Genomic DNA, 26,698 nt, shown 5'->3' on the forward strand with positions numbered 1-26,698 from the left:
CTAGAGTGTTCTCTTGCACCCCTTAAAGCAACATGACCAGGTAGAAATTACTATCAAAGTGAAAAAAAAATCACCAACTTAATTATTCTGCTCTTTGCAAACATAATTTACTTTTTTTTTTGAATAAGCTATCTGTAAGACTAGAAAACAAATCCTGCCTATTTGCTTTCCTTCCTGTATTTGACAGTAACTCAGATGAAGTTAGAACACTGAGACTTACTATCCACGCACATCTATCATATTTCAACAGGATTTTCAAGTGATGCTTGTTTCTAGAGCTCTCCCTAGGAACACTGTTCTATTCTAGTCTTTAAGAAAACTTATCTCCACCTGAAGATACAGAATAGATTACGCTGAATTTTTTTTTTCAGCAGCTGGAACTAGTTCATACCTGCTTTCTCATAAGGCTGCTCCCAAAATCAGAGTTTACAGTAAGCTAAACATGAAGCTTCATCTGCAGATAACTGTTAAAACAGCAGAAAAGCAGCAGGAAAGGGAATGTGCTAGGCCACAGACACTGTTTCAAGACAGCAACAAGAGTCTTCCTTAGAAAAGATTACTCTAATTACGTATCAGTAAGGGCTTCTGGAACACTTATTTTGAACTGTTGTTTCATCCTCATACCCTGGGACCGGCATACCGGCATAGGGATAAATTTGGAGGAGAACAGAATGAAACTTTGTTAACAATTAACATGGTAAAATAAATAATAATAATATTAACATCTCAACAAGGCACGCTGAGGTACAGAACAAGTAACTAAACAGCTTTGTATGTCTCCCAGCAACTTGAGGTATCTTCAAGGATGATGCTGAAGCACTGCCAGTTCCAGAAATCCATGGCAGATGAGAACCCAGCAGAGACATTATACACAGTTACCCTCATTTTACAGCTTATCTTGCTATTTACTGTCCCAGCACTGACTGTCATGTGGTTTTACAGTGTTCAGTCCAGTATGGTTTGAGGTTCCTTCAGCAGCAATCATCAGATACAAGCTGTAAGAATGCTTGGGTATAAACTCAGAAGTTATACATGCAGCCACCTGGTTAAGATACTGTCATCAAAATCTTGGTCAGCTTTTGCAATAAAGCAAACAAAATCAGTTTATAAGACGAGTGTACAGATACACTGAGGGTACATTTGAAAATTGCTACCGCTAATTAACAGAAGTAAACCGATTACAGCAGAGAAAAAGGTATCCAGGACTATGTATGCCTTGACATTTCAAGCTTGGCATCGATTCTTTGAGCTGCTTTTTCCCCTATCGATAAGCAGGACTGATACAGTATTCAGTTCTTCTAACAGTCCGGACTCTTCAGAGATGCAAAAAGAAGTAGAATTTCAGTGCTCCAAAACATGAACTTCAGCTCAATTCTGACTTGCATAAGAGAACTACACATCCCTGTAATGCATATTAGCCCACGTTGACTCAGACATCCAACATGTTGTGCTGTAGTCACCTCTGCTCTCTTGCCCTTGATTTCTCACCAGTCTATTTGAAGCTGAATGCTCATATTTACCCTCATAAAAATCAGACGTGCCAATCAAAACTCAAGTTACAATTCATGCAATTTGAAAGCAACACAATACTGACTGTATCATTTTGCTTTTCTGCTTTGCTAAGCTGTAATGCTACCTCCCAAGTCTATGTAAGATGTCTTTCTCTTCCACAAATCTGGCAGCAAGGAACACTCCAGACACACCAGCCACAGACATAACACTAACAGTTTGTGAAGCAGAAATGAAACACCAGTATAAAGGCCAGGCTTTTACAACTACAAGCTACGGAAGCCTCTACAGAGGGTACCCTTTTTTTTTGTTAACCTTTGAGCTTTATACCAAAGGCCAAGCACAGGATATTCATGTTCAGAATATACGTTTTCTAGAATTCCAGCTATTCAAAACTGAGTAGCAGAAATGTCATTTAAATATATTTCCATTATTACAGAAATAAAAGTGTGCCTATCAGTCTTTAGATACCTACTGCCTCCAGTAATTTCAGCTCACAGCTTACACAGTTGGATGGGGCCCTGGGCAGCCTGGTCTAGTATTAAATGTGGAGGTTGGTGGCCCTGCCTGTGGCGGGGGAAGGTTGAGATTCATGATCCTTGAGGTCCCTTCCAACCCAGGCCATTCTGTGATTCTGCGATAGCAATATTCTCACAGACTTATCATAAGGTAAGCCACAAACAGGATCTCTTCTTATAAAGAGCATCTTACTGCTCATCAGCTCCCATTTCTATTATTTGGCAGTAAGGCAGCATAAGACTCTACAGTCCCCAGTAATTCTCAGTGTCAACTACACAGACAAGCAGGATCTTTATCTTAAAACAACCTTTAAACAGGGGTGTAGCATACTAACAGTAACTTCCTTCTTCAAGTCTGAAGACTTTCCAGACATAGCTTTCCAGAAAAATAAGAAAAAAAGTCAATGCACTGATACTACAAATATACCTACTAAAAGAGCAACCCCCTGTAACTTCCCAGATCACTACTAAGCAGCATGTTAAAACTGTACATATGATGCTTACATGGGAAAAGACGACCAGCAATTAGTCCATCAGCAATTTCCATGGAATTACTTTTTTGAATCCACATTGTTAGGGCAGTCTGAATCTCTTGGACACTGATCAAGGTAATCAAAAGTTGCAGACAGCAGGGAAATTTCTTACTTCTCTCCCAGCCTCCAGCTCAATGATCCCTACTACCTTTGCTCTATACCCTAGAGAATATTCATGCAAGAGAAGTTCCCACTGAAGGCACAAGACTGCTTTTCCAGCTTGCAGACAAAGCAATTGCAGCCTCTATTTCTGAAAATGTCAATCTTTAAAAAGCATCTCATTGTACTGAACTCTTAAATTTATGAGCAATACTCATTTCACCCTGAAGAGACTTTGAAAATACTGTCAGTGTTCCTGCAACAACTGATGTGGGTGCTGGAATGCTGCCCAAGGAACGGGCTTTGCCAGTCATCAGCACCCCTCGCTCTCACCCCCAGTTTTCTGGTCAGTTCCTTTCTGGCAAAACTTGCTGACTGTTCTATACCTGAAGGACTCTGTATGATCAGAAAACAAGATCTCACTGATACTTCACGACAGTTGACAGTAAAACATTTTCATGAGCTGTTTACATGTACCAACACTATCACAGCATCAATGTTTTCCATTATACACTCTCCCATGAAACAAGAATTATACTATTAGTTTACTCACTAGTATATACGCTATTAGACTGTCAGTTGTGTAGCATTAATAAGCCATTCATCACTTTTTTGGACTTTCAAAGGGATTACAGAAGGGACAAAGATCTATGTTTGTCCAGTATTGTCTATCTCTTGAAACTCAAGCCCCCAAATCTTTGACAGTTTCGAAGACCAGAAACTGGCACAGCTATTGTTTCAAAGTATCACTGCTATACTTTGAAGCACAGTATTTTAAGTCAAAACCTGCCAATTACATCTTACATCACATCTTAATTCCAGTAAGAACTGCGTATGCTGTTTTTAGTTGCTGATTTGACATGATTAAATTAAACATCTGAAGTTATAAAGAGCTCCTGGCTTCTGGGCTGTCTCAATTATTTCAAAGAACATAGTTTCAGGCCCTCATTTCCAGAATAGACAGTTGTAAAAATACTCAAGATCTACTTGAACAATGCACATGAAAGCAGAAATAGGATTGTAAGTTTTGTTCTGATGTTCCTGACTTGCTTCCAGTATGGAAACCTTAACCCTATCTGTAGTGATCAACATATTAAATCCTGTAATTTTTCTCCCCACGCAGATTGAAAGATGTCAGCAGACACCCCAGGCACTTGGTGTGGAAAAAGCACTCAAACTCTTGGCCAGTGATTGCTACCATATAAAGCAAGCAATTCTTTCAGGATAATGCCCCTAGATATGGTAACAGTTTAACAAGCTAAGTATTTCTTATTTCTTTAGGATGCTTAAGAAAATTATACAGCACAGATGCTGCTGCAAGAGGAACAAGTGAGCATGTCAGGCACTCACATAAATGGAGCCATATGTACCTAGTCTTTTCATGACACAGAAGATATTATTCCAGAAACTAAGCAAAAGACAGAAAAGTTAATTCAGTTGATGGGTAATGTTCTGGAAAAATGCCGGCAAAAACCAGCATTTTTAAAACTTGTAAACCTAAATCTCAAGTAAGCAATGACTTCAGAGCATGAAGTTTCCTCATCGAGGCTTAAGGAGCAGATTTCAATTACCTCATCACATACCAACACTGCACTCACTCACTCTCCTGTCATCACTGACTTTCAAAAGAAATGTCTGAGCAGTATTGCATGTAATCTACCTCTATATTTTATACTGCATTAAACTGGTGCTTGCTTCAAGACATGGTAACATAAACCATTGTTCAAAAACAGACCAAACCAATATACATCAGCAATGTATATGCTGCATTAAAAAAACAAATTCCACACTTAAGAGCAAATAGTAGTAAAATAACCAGACAGACTTCATTCAAATGAATTAGACAACTTTTACTAAATGAAAAAACTACATTTAAAATATGCATTTAAAACAAAAATGGAATTAGAAAAGACTTAAATCCATTTTGAAGAACTTGCTCACTGTGTCAGAAAGCAATATAACTCTTGCATTATATAATGTGCCAGTTCATAAAATGCAAGTTACCAGAATTCTCAATTTAACTTTTTCAAAGACAATACTGAAGTCGAGATTTTCACGTCTACTGATGCACACTTAGAATGGTATAAATCTGAAGCCTTCCCCCAAAGAATCTTACAAATTCAACAATATTCAGTAAAAGCTTTTGTGTTTATATCCAATAAGTATTGCATCCTAAAGCATCACAGATCTGTGCCTTTCGTTTATCCCACTATACTTTGTATCTTCTCTATATCTTGCCATTTACCAATGTTTACCCCTTTGAGAAAGGAGAGAACTGAAAAGAAATACTGCATAACTCTCAATCATGTACAGAAATTATTGCTACTATAGTACACTACAAAGCAGAAGTCTATACAATAGTATATGAAATTTGATCATGAAAATCCAAAGGATAAAATCTTGAGTGACATAAGCCTTACAATCATGTTGGACATTCATTTAGCAGTTTTAGCTCACCACTAGTAAGCTGGCCTATTGTCTATTGGTGAACATCCATTTAAATACACCCTCTTATGAAAAAGAATGTCAGCTTTCAAAGGCTTAGCAAATAAGGATCTTCATGTTCTGTGGAACTACGTAAAATGAATTCTGATACAGGTAGGGAGTTACCAGTTACCTGGAAGCTAAGCATGCCAAAGGTGTTTCATGCTAATAAAACTAAAGCCAAGGTACCACATAATCAAGTTACCAACTAATAGGCAATACCATCTTTGTCCTAAGTTAAATGAGGTGCCATAGCACAGTGTAATGTCAATAATTTAAAATAGCGTAGTGTACAAATTAATTGTGTGGCAGTTTAAGTTAAAAAGTCAAGGCAGGTTTTCCTATCTCAATTTACGTTGGCTGTCAAGCTGTCCAGTCTGGGCATGTCGGTAATAATTTGTCTTTTAATCACTACCATACTATCAACTTTGCATTATAATGGGGCACATATTTGAGCGGCACTACTATGAATAACATGAGGATAGAGGGAGGATAAGAGATCAACGGATCTTCTAATTCCCTTCCATATTTCAGTTTCAAAGAGAGCCAGGGAATATGACCAGATACCATATTCGCATCATTCTAGCTACAAAATAACCAAAGTAAAAGCAATCAAGCAACAATAAGACCACATTACACAAATGGAACATCATGCTCTCATCTGGTTTAACTATTACATCAAGTTTTAACTGGGATGTTGGTCAACTTTAAAAACTGTGGTAAGTGTGAATATGCAGTTGCAATAGGTTTTTTTTAATTTTTTATTTTATTTTTTACTCTATGCTGGATATTAGAAGTTGGAGCTATACTTGTTACAATACAGTGTCGCACATCTTTCTACTAGAAAAAATTAATAAAGATCCTTTACCCGTCTCTTTAAGTTAAACGTGTGACATCATAAAGGGTGTCAAATGGCTGGATGGTTTTACAGTGCACACTTATTATATACTGTAATATGGAGTTTTGTCCTTGACAGATCTGATGGTTTTTCTACATTATTCCTTTCTTCACCTCTTCTTCGGTGGATTAGCTGTGCGAGGTGGAGTGACTGGACGCCCAGAATTCAGTCCACCATACTGGTACTTGGCTTTCTTTTCAGATGGCTTCAATATCTTAGAGAAAATAAAGAAGTTCTTTTGAGTCAGTGACAGCTGAGAACATTTCAAATACCCTTAAGTCAACATGAGATCTCATTCAGAAAGAACAGGGTGGGGGGAGGACTAGAAATCACAAGACGACCGTACAAGTTCCTGAATCCTACAGACAGCAGCACTAAGAAAACTGTTTCTAACCTCTAGTTCCACCATTTTACTGCGGTGGGAGGGGAAAGAAAAGGAGCTCAAAATATCGCATCCAAAGAGGAGTAAGGAATAAAAATCGAGCAGAATAACCTCACTAAATGAGTGCCATCCACCTAACTGTGGATGATAAATAAATTACTCAAATAACATTGAAATGAGCGTGGAAACGGAGGCAACAACAAATACTAATACCTCATACACAGTCCAACACTTAAAGGAACGCTTAGTGTACAAATGCATCATACCTGAAAGGAACACATCAGAGTTTCGTCCACACTCATCATGCCACCTGCATTGTCAAACTCTCCACAATAATTTGGAGCTGAGAATAAGGTGACCAACTGCCGTTTAGCAAAGAATTCATATCCATCTTCAACCACCTGTCAATATCAGAGAAATTAATACAGCTCACAAAAACCAAAAGGCACATTTTGAATAAAAAGGCTAGTTTTAAGGCAAACACTACTTCTACTAAAGACACAAGAATTCAGTAAAAAAGTATTTTATCTTTGTCTTTAAAGAGGACAGATTTACTCTATCTGAACAGTGAGTGCCAAATCAAGTAGATTTAACTGTCTGACAATCCTAATATTAGATATGCATCTGTTTCACTGTTGATATCAAAGTACTTGAAAGTCAGTTACACACTGTCAGTTTAAGGATTTCCAGTGTTTTGTTTATATGCAAACTTGGATACATTTGACCTACTAGTTCAGAGTACAAAAGGTCCATGTATCGTCTTAACTGCAACTGTAATTGTCAAGTTTCTCTTACAGTACAGTGATGGTCCTACAAAACTTTAGAGTAGCCAGGCTTTTGACAACTTCGATGGTTTAAAAGGAAGCTGGTTGTGCTGCACTTTCTCTAAGAGCACAAAACGCTCTTAAAATACTGCAAAGTAGCACAATACATCAGCTAAGGATATTCCCTCTTCCCCAAAATAGAACCCTAACATAATAGACTGAAAGTGATACACAACAGAAAACTGCAGACTTCAGTCCAATGCCACGGTCTTTTGAAAGAAGTCATACTTTTATAAAGAGCTGAAGCATCTGTATGAATACAAAGATACTAATGGTAACCATTGTGCAGTTGAGTCAACTTAGCAACTGTTCTACACACTAATATCTTCTAGTGTTTTTAGCAGTAAAACCCTAAGAACACAAGTGTTCTGACAGAGCATCTGAGTTTAACTATAACAAAATTAAAAACCTGTTTTTCTTTCACAGGATGCCAGAGCTTTTTTAAGATCAACTAAATAAAACTGGAACATTACACACAAAATTGAAACCTAATGCCCACTTAGGCAGGACATTTGCTTAAAATTACTTCATAAAAATTGCAAACAAATATGCCTAAAGATTGTCCGTGCCTAAACCAGTTTTGTTTTCTGAGTATTTCAGCAAGTAAAACAAGCCTATGCCAAAGTACTCTATAACTAAACTGAAGGCAAAGTTTATGTTCAGACCTGCTTGTAGAAATTCAAGAATTCAATAATTACTAAATACCTTCATAAAGACAAGCAGAGATAGTTATCTAGTAGCTGTGGCTTAAACCATGTAATACTGAAGTAATATTCAGTAATACAGAACTCAAACTTCAGTGTCATTCTCGAATTTACTTTGCCACTTTTAAACTACATATCTCACCCCTAGTATTAACATACAGTAGTTTAACAGAAAACAGATGATACACAGACCTGAGAAAATCTAATGTTAACATTTTACTTAATTGACATGAGATACTCAGTTCAGTGAGTAAACAAGATGCAGACTTACAGTTCCTTTATTAGGAACATTTTGTTTTTCCTAGAAGTAAAGCAATACAAAATAAGTTTTAAATACATGCTACAGATAACCAATAGCAAAAACACATAAAAACTAGGAGAAGTTTTAAGCAGTAATAGAATCATTCATACCTGGTGAGCTCGACAGATCAAATCCAAATCATGACGATTCAGAAATTTACTGACCACATCAGCACCAAAAGTGAAAGAGACCCCGCGATCATTTTCACCCCAACCTTGCACATCTTTGTCTGGATCAGACCACAGCAGGTCACATAGTAAGCCTTCGAAAAATAACACAAGTGAAGATATTAGTCTTAAGAGGTCAAATTCAAGTAAAATAGATTTACTGTAATTGCCAGAGCAGCTTCCCTAGAAAACAAAACGCACCCTAGCAACAAACTCAGCAATATCTGAATTTTGATTCAGACAAGATGGTCTACCTAAGTCTGGAGTATACAGCAAGGTTTTTTCCTTCAAAAATGATGGTATCTTGAGATGAAAAAAATCAAAACCAAACAACTCTGAAATAATATTTACTTGTAATATTCAGCATATTTACACAGAGCATTTGAGGAATTTAAAAAACAATGCAGTGCAGCATGTTTTCAAAGGCAACCATAAATTTCACAGCTTGCCAAGCAGCTGAGTTTGAAAGCCACACTGAACTGTCGAATCCTATGTAGGACCAGTCAGAAAAACAACTGAAATTTGTACCAGAAACTTCTGAACATGAAACCTTTCTTACCCTACATGAAGAACCTTGACTGACTAAATCAAAATTTAATTTCATTTTCAGCATGGTTAAACTACCATGATTTTTTTAAGAAGTCTCATGCCAAACAGTTTGGAACCTAAATTCAAGTAATTAAATCTTTATTATTTTAACATTGGTGAATGTCTTTTCCCAGCTGCCAACAAGAGGTCAACTAACACTGGAGTTAAATTTTGCACTAAAGATGATCCTTTAGTGCAGTTGCAATGCCTGAGGCCAATAAGCTGCAACACAAACAAACCAAAAAGCATTTAAACTTTATCTCAGTTGACATGAAACTGTACTCTCTCTGCCTCTGATGACTAACCCTTAAGTATTTAAGCACTTCACTGTTTCACAACCAAAAGTAGGAGTCAGCTGGCTTTGCTACCAAGAGTTCAAAATTTGATTTCCGATTTGCCAAGTTACAAGCTACACAAAATATTGAAGACATTATTCTTTACAAAGCAAGATCTGCAAGTTACAATCAAGCACAGCTATCGATAGAAGTTTACTGTGCTACTATTTTATTTTTATGTACAGCTGCCAAGTGGTCTTTGGCGACACAGAAACGTCTCTAACAGAGACCAGCTGTCTCTGCTTCTAGAAGACAAATCTGAATATGCACAACTACATTTTAAATCAGGTATCTACCTCAAAACAATCTGCTGAATACAGACTGCATTTTAAAATAATTTTACTGAAATTTAGTCCTATGCTGAATATATTTTTCCAAAGTTTCACTCCAGCACCTACTGTTTCCTTAGAAGGAATTTCCGACAAGTGACAGAAGCTGCCTGTCTGAACTACTTAGAGGTACTTCCTCTTCTACTGCCCCACCAAGATACCAATTGTTAGTCTTTAGAGTCACACACAGAACATTCCAAATCTGTCCTATAATCTTTAATAGCTGTGTAACAAAACTCTGCAAAAAGTTAGTCTCACATATACAACTGAACTATGCCAGTCAGATGAGTTTATTTTTAATAGCAATACCTACCATTACAATAGCTTAGGCTGACTGGAAGAATGTAACAACATAGTAGACTTGAGATATTCAAGATTACACAAAAGAGGGAGCTACAGATTCCCAGTATGTGAACAGTCAGCAATGATAACCAAAATAAAAATGTATATATACCTAAGTATTTTGTGAGGCCTAAGTAGTACTCTTGGAGGCAACTGATTTAAGTCACCATAAGAAGTTAAATTTGGGTAAGTAGCTTCTAAACACCATGAAAAAGTCATGAAAATAAAAGGTCTTTAAAATGCAGTTGAGGTTGGAATGGCTTTTTCTATCAGACTAGAAGAAACCACTGTACTGATCTAATCTTATCAGTACAAGCCACAAGAATGTCTAATAATTTTTGCATCAATGTGAGCCATCCCTCTACAAACAGCTTTCAAGGACCTCAACTTTCATGGTGGGATTTCTTCAGTTTACTTTCTACAAGATTTGTTTCTGTTCAGTCATATATAATGGCTGCCATCAGTAGGCCTAAAAGAACAAATCCTTCAACGTCACTGCCATTTTAGCTCTACTGGAAAACATCTGCCTGCTTCTGAAAACCAAATGAAGACAGTAAATCAGTGGATCAAAAGCTTCATAGCTCCCCTCACAGCCCTCTTTTTCTTTTTCCTTTAAACTCCCCATGCTTATTTTTAGGAAGTACTAAGAATACATCACTTTAGATGAGTGTCCATGGAAACTGGAACTACAAGGGCAAGGGCATTCCTGAAGTGGGGGTGGCTCAAGCAGCAGCATCAGACTGTTGAATAAAACTACCTTTTCTGAAAGCTCTGATAAATGTAAAGTTTGACTCATTTATAATGACATTTATGTTGATATGGAGTGAATTATAAATAGTGTAAGAGGAAGAACTTCAAGTGCCATTTATACTACAGAAACACTCATTTACCAGTCTAGTAATGCATCTGTTTCTAGTGTATATATACCATCTTGCATAGAAGTGTAGTTGAGCGAGGTGCAGTAGACAGATTAAAATCAGACCCTGGATTACTCCTGTGCATCAGCGCTGAAGACCTATAGGAAGTAGAACGTTTTCTTTTCCAAGGTTTAACTATAACATTGTTTCAAACAATGAAGCAAAAAAAAAAAAAAAGAAAGAAAAGCTTTGAACATGATGTTTCCTCGAAGTTAACTTCAGGCTATTGTTGAAAACAACACCTAAAATCTCACTGTACTGTTTGACAGCTTTTTCAATCCTCTAGTAATAAATGTGAAATAAATGGGACACTAAAGAAGAAGTTTAATACCATTCAAGAAGAGCAATGTACAGAAAGCAAAGGCAACTTCCATTCACTATCTATAAGCAAAATATAATCTATTAGCAAAAGAAAGTTTCAAGACTACCCAAAGACACAAGCAATGTAATTCCAATGACAGTGAAGTTGAAGAAAGAGATCCTACAGGTTTGATGGGGAAGACATGTTTCTACTGGGCTTAGGTACAGAGAGGCTCAAACATTTCAAATAATACTCTGCAACCTTTAAACATTTATGTTGATATATTAAAAAGTTTGGGTGTGTCTAATCAAAGCAAGAAAAAGAATGAGTTGTTTACTTTTATTTGATCATCCAAGTTTGTTTTAAGGCAGGCGTGAATAGTTTGTTATGATAAGCAATAACAACGTGGGCAGTAACCTCTGACAGTATCAGTTAACTGAGTCATCACGAGGAGCAAGACTCATGCTCTGCACAGAAATAAAGCAATACTGTAGTGAAACAGAGTTAATGACTTCAGCCACTGCATTGCCTGTACAGAAACTGATTAAACCTATTTCATCTCAAACACCCATTTATAATGAACTCACCTGTGTCAGGAACATCTGTAGGTCTCATAATTCTCCGGATCTGCTCCATTGACTGGAGATCTGGAGACAGTCCTGAAAGTAGAAAAAAAATCCAAGTGATTTATATACATATTTTACCTGTTAGAAAGGATTCCAGAGAACAAACAGGTTTAAAGACAGATCATCCATTGTTTCCACTGCAATACAAACAAAAGATTGTTCTCAGTAAGACCACTAGGCCCCCAAACAGAAGAACACAGTAACACAAGTTAAATTAGTGACGTGCTTTCATTGTTTTCCTACTGTGATTTCAGCCATACTTAGAATTCTACAGGTAAGTAGATCCACTTCGATAGCTCTCTAGACAGAAAACCACTGAAGGACAATTTTCCCATTATCTTACACAACTAAAACAGATGCAGATCTTTGCAACCAGTTTACTTTCAAAAAGCTAAAGAAAAGTATAACACATCCAGCTTTAGAACACCATAAGGAAAAGCAGCCAGCAGGTATGACTTACATCTTATGCAACTGACAACACTATTTCAAAATGTTACCACACACTGAAGGCTGGAGGACCTTCCCTATGAGGGCAGGCTGAGAGAGCTGGGGCTTCTCAGCCTACAGAAAGCACTGGAGGGAACCTTTTAGCAGCCTCCCAGTACCTGAAAGGGGCCTACAGGAAAGCTGGAGAGGGACTTTTAAGGGCACACAGTGACAGGATGAGGAGAAATTGCTTTAAACTGAAAGAGGGTAGATTTATCCTACACAGTAGAAGAAATTATTTCTTGTGAGGGTGGTGGGACAGTGAAATGGGACAATGAACCTCTCCCTGGAAGTGGTCAAGGCCATGCTAGATGGGGCTGTGAGCAACTTGGTCTAGTGGCAGGTGCCCCTGCCTACAGCTGGGGAGTTGGAACTACATGATCTTAAAGGTTCCTTCCAATCCAAACCGTTCTGTGATTGCATCAGTTGAGCTGCAGTCACTGGACGCTGTAAATGAATAATAGATTTTGCAACTGCAATAAATCATGAGCACAAAAGGTAGTAATCTCCTACAGCTCAGCTACTTAGTCATTCATAAAACCACAATGTTGATTATTCAAGTCACTAATCACAAAGAATACACCCCTTTTTGTATAGTTTCACCGTATTAATATTTAATTGCAGCAAACGATGAGGTTATCAAGTTGCTCTGAACTCTTCAGGTACATACTCCCTCCAGAACTGTTTTTACTTAAGGCATACAGGCATAAAAAAAAGACTACTGGATGGATGCACCAGTGTCTTAACATGACATTAACTAAAGGTTCTGAAGTGAGTGAAATATTTATATCACTTAGGCTAAGACCACCTCGTTAAGGAAGCCACAAATCTGAAAAGAGCATTTAGTCCTTACATATGATACAACATTATTTATACTAGCAAATCATACCCATTTTACTCAGTCCAGAATTTTGAGCATAACAAGAAATCTGTCACTGGAAAGGAATCGCTACATAAAATAATCTCAGCTGACATCTAGGATAGGACAGTAGCAATGGATGCATTGGATGAACAGGAACTTCAACACATTTGATGTAAGGAAGGATTTGAGAAACTTTTCCAATATTAAGATTTTGGATGATTTTTATTTAAGTGGTCTTCTCATAAAAGCCTTCTATCCACATCAGCTTGCCGAAACCACTGTCATGATAATACCCTTGTATTGTGAAGGATCCTCGTGAAGGATGGCAGAAAATCTTACATTAGATAACATATCAAAGGAGTTTTAGTCTATTACAAAGCAATATAGGGAGAAAACCAAATTCAAATCGACAATCAGCTTTTAAACTTTGACCCACTTTTCCCTCCCCAAATCTGATCCATTTGCATGTAGATTACATTAGCACAAAGGTGTGTGGGTTCTAGGCACCACCACACCCTGAGATAGTAATGGGCAATCTCAGCTAAGTACAGCCAGTTTGTGACTGTCTTTGGTGTTACAGCTCCAAGCATCTCAGGTTACACCCAAAACATGGAAGTTTTTCAAAAGAAAAATTCTAAGTCATGTCTCAACCCTGTAGCTGTTAAGTTCTGCATTATTTTACATTGCTGTAAAATCCCCCAAACCCAAGAAACTACCTGAATGTTTGTAGACCTCTTCATAATTTATCAAGAGGCCGTTTATCACCAAGTATTTCCTTTGCTCAAACATGAATAGCTCGTGCCTGAAATTCACATCTATAGACAAAAATTGTGCATGATCAGCATCAAATGAAGGAATTACGAAGGCAAACAGGTTGCTGAAACTCAGGTCAAGTCGCTACTTCCACAGTGATTGCTACAAACCATGTATTGAAAATAAACACAACTGAATTAGGCTGTCCTGTCAGAATGACAGATGAGCAATCAGCATACAGTCTTCTTGAAGTGTAAGAACACACCTTTCCTCATGGAAAACAGAAACGAGTTATTACTCATGGCAGACTCATCAAATCCAGGCCACAGATTTAAAACTACTCATCAGTTGGAGCTAGTAAGGTAAGACTGATTGTTACACACTTATACGTAATAATCCAGAAAGCTCCTCTGCTCTTTGGATATTACATATGAGAATCAAGACTCCTCGCATCATGTCAGTAACGTCACAGTCTTATCTACTGTACAATCTTACGTATATCTACTAAACTTACATGAGTAACATCTTAGAGCTTAAATGGTCAGATGTTTTCAGCCAACATAGAACTACAGCATAGGATGTAATCACAAACACATTCCAAAGATTAGAACTAGAATATGATGTCAAAGACAACATTACTGTATACCACACAAAGCAGAGTAAAAGGGAGAAGCTGGGAATGGTTATAGAATGAGCTTTAATAAGGTGAGATGAAGTCAGAAGTAGGCTTTGTGTCAGAAGTGAGGACAGCTTTGAAAAATAAAGATAAAACACTAAATAGACAAGAAAGTCTCAACTTAGAGGGAAGAAGGAGGCAAGCTGAAAGAATACTTGGAAAGATCCTTAGAAAGCAAGAACATTTGGAGACAGGAATGGCAGGAAAGGTTTGATTACATTGTGACATCTAGGAGAAACAGCTGACTTAGGATTTCAAACTACTGTAAAAGTCAAATGGGATAAATTAGGTGCCTTTATTTACTATGTTATGTGGTTTTGCAAAGTTTTATTATATACCCCATAGGACAATATTTTTTAAAGAAACTATGCAAAAATGCGCAATATAGTAAAAAAGGCACCCACCTTATATCTACCTGCTAGCTTCAACCTCCAGCAGAGTTAGTGTTGTTGGCTCAATGTTTACTACAGTAGTAACACCATGAAAAGGCGTTGACAGTCCATGACTTCGGGGAATCTGGAATGTAGTTTGTACAGGGTTGGAAGAGAGGGGGAAAAAGGGCAAAGCTTAAGTGCTGAATGTCCACTTTCATTTATTAGGAGCACACAGCACATTTCATAAGCTTTTCACTTCATTTCACAACCAAAGATTAGTTGTGATTGACAGTATTCAGTATTTCAGGTACAGGTGAAACCTGTACAAGTTTAAGTGACAATTAATATGAGAAACAATATTTACTGTTTTATTGAATAAGGGGATCCTTAAAGCATATATGTAAGAAATTAAGTTTTCCAGCTTCCTTAAAGAAGCAGTGAACCACCCCCAGTATACCAGTATTTCTTTTTCTTGACAAAAACTTGCTAAGCTTCTTGTTCATTATTGAAGTCTGATATTTTTTGTGTATATGCAGCTTCATCATAGAATACAGTATTCTATTGACCTGCTAAGTATCTTAGTGACTTTCTACCATCATGCTTAATTACTTACCTGAAACATCCCAATATTTTACCACCTTTTTTTTTCTACTGTTCCAAAATAAAAATACAATAAAGTACTAGGATGGTAAAGAAATGTATTTCAAAAAAGTATGGCTTACGATGGCTTCCTTGGTGCATAAGAGATTTTGTACAAGGGCTGCTCTGAAAGCTACACCTCCTTATTTTATTATGTTGGCCTATGATCTAAGAGGAGATGTTGGTGATATGGCAGTAGAGGTTGAACATTCCCATCAACAGTTACATTTTGTTGCCATACGATACATGTTAGCAGAAGGGCAGTCTGACAAAGTGGCACATCATACTGAATTACATATCATAAAATGCTTTGAATTCTAATGGACCCTTGAGATCACCTAGTTCCATCCCTCCTGCAATAGGCAGGGGCGTCTCCCACTAGAACAGGTTGCTCACAGCCCCATCCAGGTTGGCCTTGAATGCTTTTTTTTGGGGGTCTCAAAACCTCTCTGGCTAACCTGCTCCAGTGTCTCACCACCCTCACAGTAAAGAATTTCTTCCTACTATCTCAGATAAATCAACCCTCTTTCAGTTTGAAGCTATTTCCCCTTGTCCAGTCACTACATGCCCTTAGAAGTCATCCATTCCCAGCTCTCCTGCAGGCCCCCTTCAAGTACCAGAAGGAGCCTTCTCTCCTTGAGGCTGAAGAGCCCCAGCTCTCTCAGCCTGCCCTCATTGGATAGGTGCTCCAGCCTTCTGATTATCTTTTAGGTCCTATTCTGGACCTGCTCTAACAGCCCCCAGTCCTTTGTCGAGGGCCCCAGAACTGGACACAGTACTGCAGGTGGGATCTCAGGAGATAGTGTAGAGGGGCAGAATCGACTCCTTCAATCAGCTGGCCATGCTTCCCTTGATGCCAGAATACAGTTGACCTTCTGGGCTTCAAGCGTATGTTGCTAACTCATTAAATCTTTCATCAGCTGACACTCCCAAACCCTCCTCTTCTCAGGGCTGCTCTCAAGCCATTCTCCACCCAACCTCTATTTGTGCTTGTGATTGCCTTGACCTAGGTGTGGGACCTTGCATTTGACCTTGTTGAACTTCATACAGTTGGCATGGGCCCACCTCTCAAGCCTGCCCAGATCCCTTTGAATGGCATCCCTTCCCTCTTGTGTATCAACTGTACCACTCAGCTTCATGGCATCTGCAAGCTTCTTGAGGGTGCACTCAGTCAATTTCACATGTGAAGCAAAGGTGTGTCACTAAATACCTCCATATGATAAAAAGGGCACCCACTGACATTTGCTGAACATTTATGGAGACCACCAAACAGTGGATGTTAACACAGCGACGCAATGAGTGGTGTGTTTCAGCAGTAGCAACAGTGTCATGAAAGACAAGTCACGTTCCAGACAGCCTTGCATAGCTGTCATACCACTAAAGTAAGGACTACCTTGATCAGCTCATCCACATGAATTACAGCCACGGAAAATACATACAGAGCTGAATACTGGCTTCAGTGCATCTGAAACTATCGAGGGAACACCGGAATACCGCAGAGTTTATACCAGGTGGCTCCCATGAATGCTCTCACATGAACAGGAAGAACAAATTCATCAGGACAAATACTAGGCTGAAGGTGACAGTTTTGCAGATCATGTCATTACTGGTGACAAGATGCAGTGTCACCACTGTGAGCAATAGCAGTCCATGGAGTGGTGACGTGAATTACCCATCAAAGAAAAAGTTCAAAATGCAGCTCTCAGTAGGTGGAAGCTAAGTGCACTAGTGTTGTTTTTTTTTTTTTTAGAATAGGAAAGGGGTGACCCTCCTGGATTTCCTGGAAACTGGAGACGCCATCAACTCTGCTGCAACACAATTTAGACTAAACTGAAGGCTCCAACTTCTAGAGTCAGGTGAGAGAAGAAACTTCCTCTTGCCAGGCTGCACATCATTTTCAACAGTGTGGAGCATCCACCATGTAGCCCAGATTTGGCACTTTGAGACATCCATATCTTTGGGCTGATGAAAGATGCATAGGCAACATTTTCTTCGCTATGACAGTATTGTTACTGCTGTGCAACACTGGTTCACCTCCACTGGTGCAAGTTTTTATTTATTTTAAACAAGTGCAGCATGTAGGCTCTTGTTCATTTCTGGCAGAAATGTGTAGCTAATGGTGCTGCGCTGAATAACAGTGTTTCATAGCTGAAAATTTGCTCTATCAAGTACTGCCATTGTGCTTTTTGTATCTGCTGTAGTTTCCATGGGGATAAATAGGAGGCATTACTTTCAGAGCAACCTATAAACCTTCCTTGTAATTACAACCTTTAGTTCCTAAGACAAGTACCAGTTAAAAAAAAAAACACAATAGAAGACCCCTACCCTTTAATGGGAGAAAAAAATTAATTTCCCTAACACATCAATGCTACCTGGATGCTTCTATAGACTCAGTTGTCTACCACTGTATTAGTTTTGGGTTTACAAAGGAAAGCTAACACCTAAAAGCATGTTATGCTTAAGACTGATAAGCTTATAGTAGCAGACACTGAAGGCAAAACCTGTCAATACAGAATACAAGTGTAGGCTGGATCACTCCTTACAGGCACAACCCTCAGAAGAACTTGAATAAAGGCAGAGCAGCAGTCATCAACACAATACCACAGTTCAGAGAAATCTACACAGGAATTTTGGGTAAACATTATTTCTAAATCCTAGTGGAGCTGTTCAGTCAAACTAAGTTTCTGCAGAGCTCTCAGTTTCTATTCACCTCCTCAGCAATGCAGATATGATACTTACCACACCAATTCTGGATCAAGCTGCTAAGTAAAGAAGGTAATTGCAAAGATAGATGGAAAACAGTGGGATAATTCTTTCCACTATGGAAGTCATTTAAAAGCACTGTCAAATGTTTAAATTGTTGCGACAGTACTCTACAAGGTCCCAGAATCCTCTAAGCATTACCGCCCAGAAAAACATGGGGAGTTTCCTTTGACAAAGAGTGCCTGAGTAAGTCCCAGTATGGGAAGAAGTCAAAGCCTTCTTGTAAATCAGACTTTTTTTTTTTTTACACTCAAAAATTGTATAGCAATGAAACAGGTGCCCAGAATGTATGTTTTCCAACAGTCAATGTCCTTTGAAGTCAGATGGAGCCATGACTGATCCCATCCAATGTCAAATGATGAAAGTCAAGCATCAGGCTTCATTATGATTATGTGGTCTCAGGGGTCTCCTCCAACAACAACTTACAAACCAGATAAAAAGACCAAGACCACAGAACTGGGGTTACTTGTGAAGCTTTCTCTTTCACTTCACAGCTAGAGATTCCAGTATATGCTGTGCATCAGTAAATAGCTTTGGCAACAAGTCATGAAGCAAACATCAGGCATGAATTTCACGTTCAGAATCCTCCAAAGAGGGATATGTATTGACAGGAATGCTTAGATGCACTTGTCCTTCTGAGACAAGTGGTCATTATGACCATTTATGACTGGACAGCATAACATCTGTTGGCTGCCAGATGTACAGAAAAAGGCAAGACAACAATGACCTTTGCAGACAATATACATCATCAGCTAAAAATGAAGTATGCACATCCACTCAATTTGATATAGTATTAATCCAAAGAACAGGTTAGACACAGCCTTTAAAAGTAGTCATCCATTTACCTCCATGACAGCAGAAGATCTTCTCATCCACAATGGCTGCAATAGGCAGACAATTAAAGCAGTCTGTGAAGGTCTTCCAGAGCTTAATGTTAAACCTCCGCTTACCTACAAGAACAGTGTGAGAGATGAGGAAAAGATGAACTATTTACTTAAAGCCAGCCTACAATATATATCACAACCTGATCAAGGATGTAAGCTGTCTTCACAGCTTTATTTCTAAAACCGAGTACACTTAGAGACTCCTACCATACCATTTCAAGGACAACAGAATAGAAAATAATTTAAGTTTAACCTTCTTTTGATGTGCACTTCCAGAAAGTTTCAAAGCAGGTTCACAGAACACTGAAATTCTTATAGTAATGACTCATGATTCATATGCTGTAAGTCCTTCCAAAACACAGTATGAATAGACATCAGGCTGTCAGAAGAAATAGGTTTAACTTACATTCATCATAGAATCCATAGATCCGGTTGATGCTAGCACACTCGTGATTTCCTCTTAAGAGAAAGAAGTTCTCTGGGTACTTGATTTTATATGCAAGAAGTAGGCAAATTGTTTCCAGAGACTGTTTGCCTCTGTCTACATAATCTCCAAGGAAAAGATAATTTGCTTCTGGTGGGAATCCTCCATATTCAAATAGTCGAAGCAAATCTGTATACTGACCATGAATATCACCTGAATAAAAAAGTTTACCAAGGATTAGTGCAACAACGTAGAGTAGACACATCAAGAGCTTAAATCAATTACTTATGGGATGGTGAAAAAAATTAACATTCTCCCTTAAAAACAGACTGACAATAGGTATCAGAAAAGTGAAAACTGTTACAGACTCATAGAATGGCCTGGGTTGAAAAGGACCACAGTGATCATCTAGTTTCAACCCCCCTGCTATATGCAGGGTTACTACGTTACACTACAAAAGCAAGGACTTACTAAATGCAACTAACTGACTATTCACAGAACTGTCAGTTGGGACAATCTATGAAAACCTGAAAAACCAAAGCTAAACAAGTTTCCAAACTATGCTTAAGCTTTCCAACCATGCTCTCATCTGGTCATATAGAAATGAAGTCAGAAAGACAATCATTAATGTAACAGCCACACAGCCAGGAAGCCAATGGATTAAGCCACATGACTTACTGCAAATACAGATCAGTACTGAATCTACATTCACTGGAGAACTGAACATTGTGCTGGCCAGAGAGCATTTTCAAAAGTCAACTGCTTGCCCTCCCACAACATCACTGTACTAAGATTCCCATTCTCTGGCATTTTGGACAACTCCCTGGATGCAATTATTTATTGTAAATAGATAACTCAAAGACTGATAGCCCTTACACAATACTCAGATCTGCAGAAGTATCTTAGAAATAATAACCACCACGTTATTCATCACACTGCCAATTTTAAAATTAAGATGGCTTTCCAAGTAACTGGAAACAAATTAAACAATTAAAACACCACAGCACATCACATCAGACTAAGCAGAAGAAATCATCTGTGAGCTGCCCATAAGGTCAAAGGTGATACCAAAGCTCTACAGTAACTTGTACAGTAGATGTGATATTTTAGCTGACTCATTAACAAAGTGACTGAATGCAAAACAATAACTAAGAAACCTTCAGTAAGAGCCGTATGCTGATAATACAGACTACCTCTTGATCCCTTACACTAAGCATGTCATGAATACATTTTCAACTGTGCTGGTTGTTCTGTGGCAAAATATCTGTCTTTATTAAACCTAGTAATTCTCCAATAGAGAACTAGCTTCCATGACTATAGCAAACAAGTAAAATTAACGAACAAGGTATCCCCACCCATATGCCTACAACTTATTTCAGAATCTTAAACCAAACAAGAAGACCTTCTCATCTTGTGTGGAACTGTGTACTGCAGTAGTGACTTGATGCTTTATCTCTCTTTATCTTCTCATGAGAAATTCAATACAATCTTCTTTCTGCAGACAATGCTTTTAACTATTTCTTGCTCAAGGAGGGGACTTACATCCCACTTTCCTTTTAATAATGAACATTATCCTCTACCCAATTGCAGGCCCACTGAAGTTCTACCAGCTAAAATCATTTATGCATACACCACAAGAACTCCTACAAGAAATCAAGACCAGAAATCATACGAGTTTCATCAATGTTTCACCATGGTGTTGAATCCATTCTCCAGAACTATTCAATTAGTACTCAAACTTCATCACTATCAGAAGTACTCATCACCAAAGTAAATATAGCATGGAAATACTTTATGTTCATTGTCTGAAACTACTCTGTTACATGCATGAGCTAAAGGGATTAAAGGACATAAAGGATGAAGGAACATTCAGTAGGAACTACTCTGTGAAGTGACCAAAGCATTTAATATTATTTCATTGATAATTTAAAATACAATTTCATATGGGCACAAGCTGAAGCATATCAGAGTAAAAACTATTATTTTGAAATGGGCATTTACATAAGAAAATCTTCCATCTTAAGTTAGAACACAGCCATTCAAGACGTAAAAGCTTATTTTGAACTGATTAGAAAAGACAGTTCTGTAACAATTTCTCAAGCACTACCTGAACATTAAAACAGTAGTTCAAAGGAGTACAGCAGCATGTTGTGCTTTTGGTGAAAGCCATCACCACTCTTCCACTTCTAAATAAATACACCTTTGACAATTTCTCTAATATTTAATTTAGATACCTGACACTTCTAGGTGCTAACACTTTGTTTAACATGTAATTTTAAAACAACAAATCTCTTCTGTAACTGTGCATTTGCTACTATTGTGCATCTAAGAGCCTTCTAGGCTGTCTAGATTTAAACAAATGAGAAACTCAGTTTGAAGGAGCCTAATTATACTTTGCAGATTTAACTTAAGATTGTATGCAAGTATTCCAATTTTCAATCTAGGAATTAGATGACACTGGTCTTCTCCTCATCACAGTATAAATACAATGTAGTAAAGCTAGATTTTTACCTTCAAATTTATGTCATTAGGCAAGCTGATCCTGTTCCTCTCCTCCCCAATACTCAAGGGAGCAAATAAGTAATTTAAGAGTGACTCTGCCATTAGTGTTATGCTTGTTCTTAAATAACTGCTAATATTCTAAATGTATGGCATATCACCACAATTGCTCTGCCAGAAAGTTTTAATTCTATGATACTTCAAGCAGTCAAATTCAAGCATGTGTCTGCTGTTAATAACTTGAAGCATGATTACAAGCTAGCATTTACAATATCTCAGTAACAGTTAAACATGCATGCACACCTATTAACTGCATGTTTGAAGGAGTCTAGCATATTCTAAACGCTTTGGGTAGTAAAGAATGCAGTTTTACTTATATTTGATATCAGCGTTTGATGATAATATAAAGTTTGAGGTATGTCTTACACGTTAAGAAATTTTGACTTATGATATTTTTAAGTTGAAAGACTAACAATGCTTTCATCAATTTTCAAGCAGAGACTAGTAAAGTACTCCATTTCATCTTACATAAAGATCTTTCTTTAGTTTCCGCTATGAAGGGAACAAGAAAAGCAAACATTTACTTCTTATGCTTTTCAAAAATACTTTGAGATAACGACCCAAGCAGTAGCAGCTCTGTGCAAGCAACCCTTAGGAAGTACAAGGGACAGGTTGCAGAACGTGCACTAGAAAAGAGTGCATGCAGCTCTTACTGCCATCAGCACTTGCTCCTAAACAGCACCAAGAGCAAACGTCAGCTGCCTTTTCTTGACTTAATCCAATCTAAGTTGAAAATGACGTTTAAGATTGAGAAGATCTCAATCACTAATCTGTATAGCTCAAGTCAAGGTCATTTGCATATCTCAGTATCTTCTTCATCAACTTCTCCTTTCATTTCAGTTAGCATACAGCTAAATCAACATACCTACATAATATATACACACATTAAGTTTACATACCACAGATCTTCAGCGGTGCCTCTAGTTCCAGAAGAATAGGCTGGCTAAGAAATATTTCTCGTGATTTTATGCACAAGCCCCGAACTTCAGCTTCTGTCATCTGAACAATCTTCCCAGGACGACATCCTCGTACTGAAACGAGATGTTTAACAATTAAGATAGCTGGCACACAGATGCCTAACAACAGATAAGTGCAGATGAGCTGTGTTTGAAGTCTGTATCTGACAAAAAGAGCAGCACACATCAACTTATCTATTAAAAGTGGGAATTGCATATTCCAGCCAGTTCTAAAATTAAGCTCTGATATAGTGGCAACCTGTGCTTAAGCTCGAATGCGTCCCTGTTAAGTCATGGTCACAGAAAGCAGCAATTTAGATCCTGGTTTTGTCCATGTTTGGATAAATAGCAAGTTCAGAAAGTGTTTAAATGAATTATCAGATTATGCTAGAGTATTCACAGCAGGCAAAAAAAACCCTTGAAAATGGAAATCTCAAACAGATTAACACAAAATGATCTAGGCCAACTAAGTTCAACATGGTGAGTTAAATACAAAGAAAAGACAGGTGTGTTTGTGCTTTCAGCAGCTGAAAGGAAGATGACATTAAGCTGTGTCTGTGTTGATAAAATCTTGATTCATACATAATGGATCTTGAGTTATGGGAACCTCAGCATCCAAACAGACACTCAATTAGCCTGAAATCAATTCCTGTACCCACAAGCCAAGTATTCCTACCCATACTTAGTACTAAAGTTTCTAAAAACATTCACGCTGCACTCTGACTAACATCCTCTGGCAAGCCTACCTGCATCTGCTTCTTTCCGTGAATACCTACGTGATTCTTCTCTCAGAAGCTCCAATGAGTACGTGAGGCAGCAAAACGAACAAACATCTACCACTCTGGCTGATGTTTTGCATGTTAGTATAAACTAACAACCAGATGCAAACTAACAGAGCAGAATACAGCAGTATCCGCAACAGCATGATCCACATCCTGTTCTAGTAGTAGCTATAAGAAAAAGTGCTATGAACCCTTAGCAGTCCGAGTCATGTTTTCAAACTCTAAGACAGTAAGACTTAATGTATTTGCTGCATTTCAGTAAGTCTTATGAAACTTGCTAACAGAAGAGCAAAATGAATACATCTTCCTTTCTACTGCAGCTCAACTCTCAGCCAACATACTTGGCAGAGTAGATCACTACCATCTACATTCTACACAGGGGAGAAAGGATAGAAGGGGAAACAACCTGTCCTAAGTCACCCATTTCTGAAGTCCAAAGTGTTACGTATCAGAAAGCTCTGCCCAGCCAAGCACTGCATACTTTCCCCAGAATACATCTGATCAGTCCAACACTGCTGTGTTGCTTGTTTCTTTTAATTAAAATAAATAGAAATCAGATCACTTGTTTAACTAAGGTTAAGCAGCCACAGAAGAGATGAAGAGGCAAAAAAAAAGAATTAGTACTTCGAGTAAGGAAGAGAAGATGTGGAACTACACTTTGGGACAGCGAGCAGGAATGCAATAGAAGGAAGGCCAGCTTATCTGCTGTGATAATACATTGCTCAGTAGAATCCCACAAAAACAAGGCTTGTAGGAGCACCATAGGGATATTTCTTTCAGGGAAACTCCAAATGTGACATGTGGCTCCAAATGACTCCATGTGACATTTACCATATGGTAAATCATACGCCTTCCTCTAACTACATTAGAGAAAGCAGACTGCTTTTACTAACTTCTCTGTAATCTAACATCTTAACGCAGGAAGAATGACATGTTAAAACATACAAGGGCAGACAATTAAGACACAAAATGATAGGAGAACAAATGCATAGGCTTCAGTTGCAGCATATCTCAAATGTCTACAACATGATGCACTTAAATGCATCTTCAGCCCCAAAGGGATTATTGGCAAGAAATAAATCTATCTTGACAGCTTTGCACAGGACCTGACTACTCAATCTGAAGGTACCAAAATCCTCTAACACCTCCATGCTTTTCAAATACTTGCACTCCAGTAGCTTATACAACTCCCCTTCACAGACCTGAAACTCACTGTGCTAGACACAACAAACTCACCATACCTAAGAAAGTTCCCACCTGAAGAGAGTACAGTCTTAACAGTTTCAATTCCTCTTACTGAGGTAGTTATGCTACATTTTAAACCCATGGTTGTCTGATCCCTATAAGGATATATACATCGAGGTCCTACTGCACCTTCTTCAGCCTAACTAGCTTGTCTGCCACATTCTACTCCATTACTTGCTTTCCTTTAAAGCCTTCCAATAAGCAATTAGGTTTGCTTCTGTATTTAACTATTGCCAATGTTTTGCAACATCAAAATGAAGCCATGTAATAAGGATTAAAACCAAGAAGTGACTGAACTGCACACACATTACACCCAGTCTAGTTTTGGAACACAGGCCCAGGAAATCCTCCATAGACAACACTGATGTTTCCACAAATAGCCCCAAACAAAGCACAGAGACCAAAACTGAGGCTGCAGTTCAAGGAGGGCACTCATAACACTAGCTTTGATCCAATCAATATTTCCTAGAACACCAGCATTGGCTCCCTTTGAAAAAGAGAGGTTTAAACCTGGAACAAATGCTTTGCAGGATTAAGCCACTAAGTGCTGCCTGACTTCTGCACTAGAACACATACTGAGCATGCAGCTCGTGACTTCCACATCAGCCAACTGCCACAGCACATCCAGAGTTGTGCTGACAGTTCCTGACCTTTTACAATGCAGCCTTACATGCTGCAGCCCCTTAACAGGAAAGCCAACAGGTTGGCAATTAATTACTAGACACAGGTTCTCCAAATAAACCCAGTTTCTAAAACTACGCTGAGCATGTCACTGGGAGACAAAATGCCTGGTGACTGCAGTTCAGGCAGCCCCGGGGAAGGGAACAGCCCTGAGTCACTGGGCCTTTACAAAGGCCTGTCCATCGGAATCAGCAGCAGCTCTGCAAACACACAAGTTCACTGCCATTTGAAGAAGCAGAGCCTGGGCATTCATGAGAAATCATCTTCAAAAATATATTAAAGAGGCAAGTTTTCTCCCATAATCCCCTAGTCACTAAGACAAATAATTTAGTGAAAAATAAGAAGCTACTGTGACCTCAGAAGCCTCAGCACATCACTGGACTCGCACTCAAAGATGCTGAAAGGCTACCCAGCCAGGCAGCTGGAAGAGCTGGGCCACTGCCCTGGCACAAACAGACAAGCAAAACTAAGCACATCTTTCACCCACTTACACTACAACTAGAGTTCTGTTTACGTTTCCTTGGCTCAGCCAGGCACTGTATGGAACGTAAGTACGAGCATCTCTCACCATATTTAGTTTCTCAAAAGACAACTCCTCCAGAACTGACCTAAAAGGAAGTCATAAGAACTGGATCAAGAGCACACGTTGTGTTTTTCAGAATTCTTTGCAAATTACTATAGGAAGCCACTATTAAACATGCTAGCCACAGATACAAATTTCACAGTGTGTGTATCTCACAGTAAACTTTAGCAGTAC

At 38.3% G+C, this 26,698-nt stretch overlaps 1 protein-coding gene and 1 long non-coding RNA gene across 2 annotated transcripts; one reads left to right on the plus strand and one right to left on the minus strand.

Moving 5' to 3' along the window:
• Window positions 1-4,488: 4,488 nt before the first annotated feature.
• On the minus strand, window positions 4,489-23,435 carry PPP1CB (protein phosphatase 1 catalytic subunit beta). Its single transcript, XM_010706792.2, has 7 exons — window positions 23,177-23,435; window positions 19,701-19,931; window positions 19,256-19,360; window positions 11,819-11,890; window positions 8,363-8,514; window positions 6,690-6,824; window positions 4,489-6,255 (listed from the first exon to the last, which is right to left on the minus strand). Exons 1-7 carry the CDS (start codon window positions 23,418-23,420, stop codon window positions 6,151-6,153), a joined length of 1,044 nt encoding a protein of 347 aa, XP_010705094.2. The 5' UTR covers window positions 23,421-23,435; the 3' UTR covers window positions 4,489-6,150.
• On the plus strand, window positions 14,583-21,644 carry LOC116216310. The gene is made up of 3 exons (XR_004158837.1): window positions 14,583-14,663; window positions 17,398-17,503; window positions 21,309-21,644. It is a non-coding gene; the product is annotated as an uncharacterized LOC116216310 (long non-coding RNA).
• Window positions 23,436-26,698: the final 3,263 nt, after the last annotated feature.

Source organism: Meleagris gallopavo, chromosome 2, assembly GCF_000146605.3.
Source record: "Meleagris gallopavo isolate NT-WF06-2002-E0010 breed Aviagen turkey brand Nicholas breeding stock chromosome 2, Turkey_5.1, whole genome shotgun sequence".
Taxonomy (NCBI): Eukaryota; Metazoa; Chordata; class Aves; order Galliformes; family Phasianidae; genus Meleagris; species Meleagris gallopavo.